This window comes from Copadichromis virginalis, linkage group LG5 (genome assembly GCF_057382275.1).
Source record: "Copadichromis virginalis isolate Kocher_CV1m ecotype Utaka linkage group LG5, C_Virginalis_male_GT1.1, whole genome shotgun sequence".
In the NCBI taxonomy this organism is placed as follows: Eukaryota; Metazoa; Chordata; class Actinopteri; order Cichliformes; family Cichlidae; genus Copadichromis; species Copadichromis virginalis.
In genome coordinates this window covers 18,689,304-18,697,234 of record NC_140622.1, presented here as the reverse complement: position 1 = coordinate 18,697,234, position 7,931 = coordinate 18,689,304, and the positions used below count along the sequence as shown (strand labels likewise).

The 7,931-nt window shown below is 43.0% G+C and overlaps 1 protein-coding gene across 1 annotated transcript in view; it reads right to left on the bottom strand.

Annotated features, from left to right (window-relative positions):
• Nucleotides 1-600: 600 nt before the first annotated feature.
• The window catches only part of LOC146709441 (leucine-rich repeat neuronal protein 2-like), a 9,613-nt gene continuing 2,282 nt past the window's right edge, over nt 601-7,931 (bottom strand). The window contains exon 2 of the mRNA XM_085456354.1: nt 601-4,097. Within this exon, the coding sequence (XP_085312480.1) occupies nt 1,305-3,674 (2,370 nt within the window). The 5' untranslated portion in view covers nt 3,675-4,097 and the 3' untranslated portion in view covers nt 601-1,304. The remainder of the gene's footprint in view (nt 4,098-7,931) is intronic.

Sequence of the window (7,931 nt, the reverse complement as noted above, 5' to 3'; positions counted from 1 at the left end):
TTGGATGCTTTGGCTTCAAAGATATTCCTGCAGGGACTCCGCTGTAAAAAAATTTGTGACCACATACTCTGCTGATTTTGATTGGATCTTGCAATGAACATAGACAGACTTCTCATACTTTATCACACTGAAGTAACTATAAATTTGCAAGATAAATACTTGATCTGATTCACACTGCTGACAACTGAGCCCAGGCTCTTACACTGGAGTCACTGGAGCAGGCGGTACTTAAAATACTCAAAGAGAACCTGAGTCTAGGGACAGACATGTAAATGTAGGATTGCGACTTTTACAATGAGACAGCCTTTTTGGGACTGACACTGCAAACCCTAGCTCAGTTCCACTTGTTATCCAGCAGGGGACACACTGCATCTTGTGTTAATTTGGTAGGTTCCAGCTATCCTGAGCTATTATACCTATTTCTACCGTGGAGAAATGATAATTGCATGCAGATGAGGAAGGGGCTGTAGCTGTAGATGAATCAGTAAGAAGATATTGATGCAGGAACTTTTCTGTATTTCCTCGAACCCTAATCAAATAGTGTATTTTCAGTATTTTTGAAATTGTTTTGAGGTCTGGAAAATGAAAAGAAAGAGTAAAAACGAGTAAATGGAAAAGAGATTTTATTGTGTGTAGCTCAAAATAGAATTTAACACAATCACTTTCAGATCACTTTTATTTTGAAGCAGAATGTAGGATGTTAGGCGAGGAATCCAGATGAGTATGCTGTACATGTAGCGTACTGCAAGATGGACAACCCAGTCCAAGATTTGGAAAGCTAAGCAGAAGGGTTGTTACATCAATCACTTTGACTTACAGAGTCCAAAAAAAACAGGGATTTTGTTCAGTGTCAGTCTTAAGGCAGACTTTCATCTGCTTTGAGAAACTCATAGTTCAGTCTGTGGAACACATAGACGGCAAACATGACAAAACCCTGGAGGTCTGAGCTGCTCCCGTCGGTAAATATAAGTCTCTGGCTTGAATCAGTCTCTGTTTATTTTCGGTCCAGTGGTCATCGGCAGCTCTGGCTCATTTGTTTCTCCTGTGCTCACTCACTGTACAGCAGGAGTTTGATTGTCCAGTTTTATTTCCCTGGTTAGGGGTTAGACATTTACAACACATCTTAACACAGAAACAATGTCAATATATACTTTATACGGTATATAAAATAAATACAAATCTCTCTCTCGCTTTACGGCTTTCATCTATGATTCCCCTCTTCTTAATAACAAAGTGTGTGTCTGACATTTTGTGTGTGTGTGTGTGTGTGTCAGTGTTACTGCATTTAAGTGTGTACAATTATCTCAGCAGTTCTGATGTAGTAGCAGTTTGTCGCTCTGCTTTGGCTGAGGGTCGTCACTTCCTTTTGCCTTTTGATTGAAGATCAGAGCTTTGTAACCCCTTATGTCATGATGGGAGGTATTATGGTTCTTTCCTGTTCCCTCACCAGGCTCACTGTCCCAGCCCTGGCCTGCGAGCAGCAGTATGATCGCGAGGAGCAGTAGTGTGACTGCTGTGGAGGTCAGCTGTGGGTTCAGCTGCAGGCTGGGCTGGGGTTCAGGGGCATCCTTTGTCCTGAATGAAACGCACTGAGGCTTTCTGCTCTCTCTTAATCTCCTGCTGGCATGCTTTGTGCCCTCACTGATTCCTAAATGCATACAGACTCTGTAATATGTCCCAGCCTGCAGGTGAGTCAGGTTGAAGCTCTGTGTACCAGCAAGGATGCGTGTGGTGTATGTGGGCGAGTGGGCCTTGGAGAACATGGCTTGCCAGGACAGGCGGGTTGAGGGGAGGTTGTGTCCACTCTGCCAAGACAGGATAGCATAATGTTCTCTGATCTCTCTCACCTCGAACCTGGCATCTGCTCTCAGTAATTGAAACTTCTTCAGGTTAGCAGCTGCCCCCCGGTTTCTTCTCTTTTCTCTGTTATGGACACCTACATTAACGCTGCGTGTATCTGCTCCTAATGCATTCTCAGCCACACATGTATACAATCCCGCCTCTCTGGTGCTGATCTTGCTGATCTCCAGAGTTCCTTCAGGCAGTACCCGGTAGTGTTTGAGGAGCTGACAGGGAATATTGTCTTCATTCTGCTGGCGAGGGGTATTGGCTTCAGATGTGAGGTTGAATTCTTCAGAAGTCCTCCGGCTCTTGCAGGGGAGAGGAGCTGAAGAAGCTTTGGATGCATGCATCGGTTCCGGATGAAGTTTCAGACCAGAGGGGGTCACCCAGTATAATTCAGGCTGTGGATCTGCAAGAGCTCGACAGTGCAAAACCAGTTTGCCGCCTTCACGGACCCCTACGAAGGAAGGCAGAGAGCTGGCAGGAATCATGGGAAGACACAAGGCTGACATCTCTCCTGAGGACACATCTCTCACCCTGCGAGCTCTGAGTTCTGGAGGTTCTGAGCATAAGGTCGCCTGGGGTTGAATGAAACGCACTACTCGGGGAGTTTTCGCATCTGCTTCGGCGTCTTTCTGGGGATGAGAAACCTCCTTGGCTGCCCAGTGAAACAGGCAGTCACATCGCAGAGGGTTGGAGTGTAAGCTGACCTCTTGAAGATTTGGCAGGGAGAGCATGATGTGCTGGTGCAGAGCACTCAGTGAGTTGGAGTTGAGCATTAGACTCTCAAGCCTGCTCAGCTTGAGGAAAGCCTGTGGATGAATGTAGGACAGACGTGGGTTGTTTGTGATCTCAAGCTTGGTGAGCTCTGGAAGGTTCTGCAGGGCGGCCCTATCAATGGAAACCAGCTCCTCCATGTTGTTTAAACCGAGCTCCTTCAGGTGAACCATGTCTTGGAAGTCTCCTGTCCCAATCAGTTTGATGCGGTTCTTGTTGAGGTCAAGAAACTTCAATCCTGGTACTCTCCTGAGGGCCTGAGTTGGAACTTTACTCAGAAGATTATCATAGAAGGAGAGGCTCTCTAGGCTGTCCAGGCCTTCTAGTGCTTTTTCAGCCAAACCTTTTAGACCCATACCGCCAAGGACAAGACTCCGGAGGGATTTCAGGGCAATAAAGCCACGCTCAGGAAGCGACTCGACGGGATTACCCCCAAGCATGAGAACCTCCAAGCGAGGCAAAGCCTTGAACCATTGAGGGTTAACAGTGGTGAGTCTGTTGTTGTTGATATGAAGACGGAATAGCGAGTCCAGACCAATGAAGGCCCCAGGTGCTATTGAATGTAAGTAGTTGTGACTGAGAAAAAGCTCCTGCAAAGCTGGCAGTGATGCAAAAGAAGCCTCAGGAAGGTGAGTGAGATGGTTTTCCTCCAGGTGTAGAGACAGAAGGGAGGGAAGGGAGAAACGGTCGGTTATAGTCCTGACATGACTGAAGCGGTTCTGAGAGAGGTCGAGGTCGGTGAGGTTGGGGAGTCCATGGAGCACTGCAGTGTCCAGAACTGACAGGAGATTGCTCTGCAGGTGCAAGGTGTGCGTGTCCAGGGGTATTGGTGATGGGAGCTTAGTCAGCAGCAGATCATTGCAGTCCACAGTGGGGGCTTCGTGGTAAACGGAATCGAGGGAGAACCATGGCTTGATCTGACACACACACCTCGCGGGACACGAGACATGCCATGGTAGTGCGGGAGGTTGGGAGCCCATAACAATGGGCACACACATACCACCGAACACACACAAGAGACAATGTGACTGTAGAAGCACTAAAGCCGGCCTCATAATCCTTACAGGTGATTTAGACGAGCTGGAGAGGAGTTTGTTATGGAGATGTGCGTTCAATCATTTGGACAGCAATTTTTGAAAATCTGTAGTGTGAACAGGCACGCAAGCTATGTGTATATATCAGACAGATGGTTTAGTGTCATCATTCACAAAGTGGCACCCAATTAAAGAGGGACTATAATGTTGACAGACATCAACGGTGGTTTCACACAGAATTAAAAAGCTGAAATGTGTTTCTTCCCATTTGCTGAGCTTGCAGAGGCCCTACTGTAACCAGAGTGTTATTGTGCGTCTTTGATTGCAGTGGTAGAAGTGGGACTGCACAGCGGCTGTAGCTTGATGACGGCCTTTGCTTTCACATCATCAGTCTCACATCCTGACCACAAGCGGAGGACTCATAGCTCGGGGTGCGGCGGATCTCTGTTTGTCAGAAACAGAACAAAAGAGAGAGAAAGGGATTCAGAGAAAAGGGAGCATAAAAACTGTTTTGTACAGTCTGTTAATGCTGCATGTGAGACTTTAAATATAGCACAGTTTTGCTCATGTGCGATAGCAAGGTCATGGTAGAATCAGGCAGAGCTTTAAAAGCAGAATAGAGAGGAGATAAAGAAAAGAAGATGGACAAGAACGGGTAAAAAGTCCGAGATGAGAATGTCTGTTATTCAGTGTGAGATTTAGCCTCGACTCTACCGTTAGACACGGACAGAATGATGATTAAAAACTAAGAGACGAAGCAGGGAGAAGATTGTGCTCTGTTGTAATAGTATCTCAGCTGGCAGGAGAATGGGCAAATATGCAGGAATGATGAAATCACGTAGCATGTACATAAATATTTCACGCTGGTACTTCACATTCAGAGCCCGTCAGAGCATAGCGTCCCACAAATGTTATTCATTATGTAACAGTTAAAAAGACCCCAAGGTTCTTTTATGTTCATATCAGTGTTCTGTATTTAAGATTATAAAGGGAAAGACTCAGTGAATGTAATGCACACACACACACACACACACACACACACACACCAAAGAGACTTATTGCTCGGTATTCATGGTGCAAAACCGTCACACTAACACATCAAACATTTAGAGCATCATGCCGGTAATTAGCTGACCAAAACTGCAGGCACCCTACAGTGGGGAAAAATTATGTGCTGTCCTTAGAAGTATCAGCTTCTAGAAATCTGGTTTTAATCACCAAAGACATTTTTTTTTAAACTAGGCAAAGTATGACCTAAGCTGTAGGCCTAAGAGATAAGCTCAAATAATAATTATTAGAATTATTATTTCTTTTCACTTTTTGTTTTTTTAATTCACTTTAGATGTAATTACTTTCCAGAGTGGATGTGTGTTTATATGTGTGTTTTTAGCTTTCATTAGTTTTAGAGGCTTAATCTCTTGAATTACTATAATGTGGAGGATATGTGCCAAAGGCAAAGGCTGAGGAGTTTGGTACAGATGTTGCAAAACAAACACAACCTGAGTGTAAATAAACAAAACCTCTTCAGGCAGGTTGTGTTGTTAAATGTGACAGCAGCTGAGAGCGAGGAAATTTCCTTTGTGTTTTTACATTTTATTTCAGGTAAAATGTTTTTTCATATCTCCTTAGTTAACTATTTATTACAACCTTGGTGACAAGGTATAGCTAAAATATTTTCCTGCTGTCTGTAACATTGTTACAACTGATGGAGGACGACTACATCAGCTCCCAAACTTAAGCTTTAAATTGCTTCATTAATCACTAGCTTTGCCTGACTGACACAGTGTGACTGCCCACTGTGATAAATGAACCAGTAAAAATAAGTAGCCAGTCGTACGCCATGCAAACAATATTAACAATCATAAAAAACTGCAGACATGCAAAAACAACAAACCCCCCCACAACAAATAGATTAAAAAAAACGCAGAAAAATTACTTTCAGTGTGCATAAAAATAGCCAGCAAAAGTCATTATATTTATTCTAGCAGAGACAACAACTACACTGATTTGTTGTAGGAAGCTCCAAACATACATGAACGTGACGCACAAACATTTTAATCAATACATTACTACATATTCATATATGCATGTTATATATTATATACCGATCTAAGCATATCTCGTCACAGTGTACTTCGCCCTCTGGCTGGTATTTCACATCTTTATTTTCACCAGAACAAAGTATTCTGGAGTTACCTTTAAGTTATAATAGCTAAGGCTAGCCACATAGTTGATTTATTTTTGCAAATCTCCCATGTTATGATGACTCCTTTGGATACACTGTATATTGACAACAATTACTGGAATGAGGCAATGTGCAGTTTTAGTTCAGCTTGCAACACCATCAGGGAGATGTCTGATTTTTTTTCATTGCTTTAATCTACATCATGGCAGAAACCTCAAACATAGAGTCAGAGAGTTCTGACTGAGGCCTGTGGCAGATCTCAGCGCCATGGAGTGATGGAGCGCTTTGAAGAAGCAGAGGTGGTCACAGCAGAAATTGATTTGATGGAAGTTCTTTGAATTGAGATGCCACTGGATAACCTTTTCTCCAACATCGCCAAAACTGACCTCTAAGTCGGCCACTGATGTTACTTTTAGTGATCCAGTGAAAGTAACATCAGCTGAATGTCAAATCATGTCTCCTAAATTACTGTACTCCAGAAAAGGCCACCAAGTATTTTATGAAACGGATAACCACACATTCAGTGCAAAAGTACCCTGAACCTGCAATCTTTCTATTGGCCAGCAGGATGAATCCTGAATTTTGTGTCGAAATCTCTAGTAAAATGGTCCTGAGCTCACTTGACCTCGATCAACACTTTCCTGACAGGTTTGTGGGCTCAATCACTAGTTCCAAGTCCTATTGAGCACAACATATTCAACAGGTTGGACTACTGCTGTTGAACCCTCTTAAATTCCAGAGTGAATCCATCAAGTGATTGCCTGTCCAAGGCTTTGCGTTCCATTTCCGTCACTTGCCCTCTTCCCCTTCTCTTATTTCTCCCAGCTCTTTGTCTTCTGATGAGCAGAGTTTCCACAATTTTATCCACCTTCCACCATTTCAGCTATCTAGGGAAAATTACAAATAGCTGCCGGGGAAAACAAAAGCACTATTCGTCTCCTGTTTTGGTCGTACAATCATGCCTTCATTGTCCCAGAAGACTTCACATCCACTGCCAAACTGACGTGAAAGCAATTCTCACAGATTACTGGTCTAAACCCAGATGATGCCATTATAACTTTGCCACATAAAGTAAACTTTAAAAAAGATGAAAGCCCTGCTACGTCTGCCTTAAAGGTGTTCTACACAAGAACTTCTGTTCTGCGTGATAATAAAACTGTTTATATTTAGATGAATTTATACCCCTTCATCACGGTTGCAGAGTTTTCCTATCCAAACCGCTGCAGGCTTCAGTCTCTTGACTTAACAGAAGATCATGTACAGCTGATGTCTGTCGGCCAAATTACTATCAAGCAATAAAATTAATTGTCTGCCTCTGTTTAGAGCAGGTACGACGACAGTGAAAGCTATAAGCATCCAAACACCATATTATTGAAATGTATGCAAAATTTGTGAAACAATTGTTGTGGGTGCAAAGTGTAAGTCAGTGTCTGAGCTGAGACGCTAACGACACGGGAGCAGTTCCCACCTCCCGGGGCTCTTCTTACGCTTCTATCAGCCATTCACTTTCATCTCCACTCTCTCATCTTTTTACAAGCAACCTGCTCAATAATGGATTTGTCATTTAATTTTGATGTCCTCCATTTTTTATCATTTGCTCTCAAAAGCTCATAGCAATTTTGGCAGTTTCAGGAGAGCAGAACAACGTGCTGATAGGTGTATACAAAGGGCTCATGATGTGAGGACTTGTAATTTTGACTGTGGATAAATAATTTTTAATCACTATTTGTTGTTTATTTATCGGGGACTTGCACAATACATGTATCGTAACAAACAAAAGGGACCAATATGTGCTAAAAGCTTTTCATCTGTAGTTCATCGCTAATCTGTGGGCTTTTCTTTATCACTCTTTATCTCTTAGTGCTCATCATTGATCTGTACACTCCTATGATTCACATTTAAGCCCCACATATAACTGTATCCCGACTATACAAGGGCAATAAAAACAAAACGCAAAAAACAGCTGCACTGACACTTGAATTAAAATCCGTGTACATGTGTACATGCACCACCTTACCATAAGCTGTCTCACTACTAATTCATAAAGAATATTAGTGCTCCTCCAGTTTAATTGGACAGTGAAAAAAATGCTC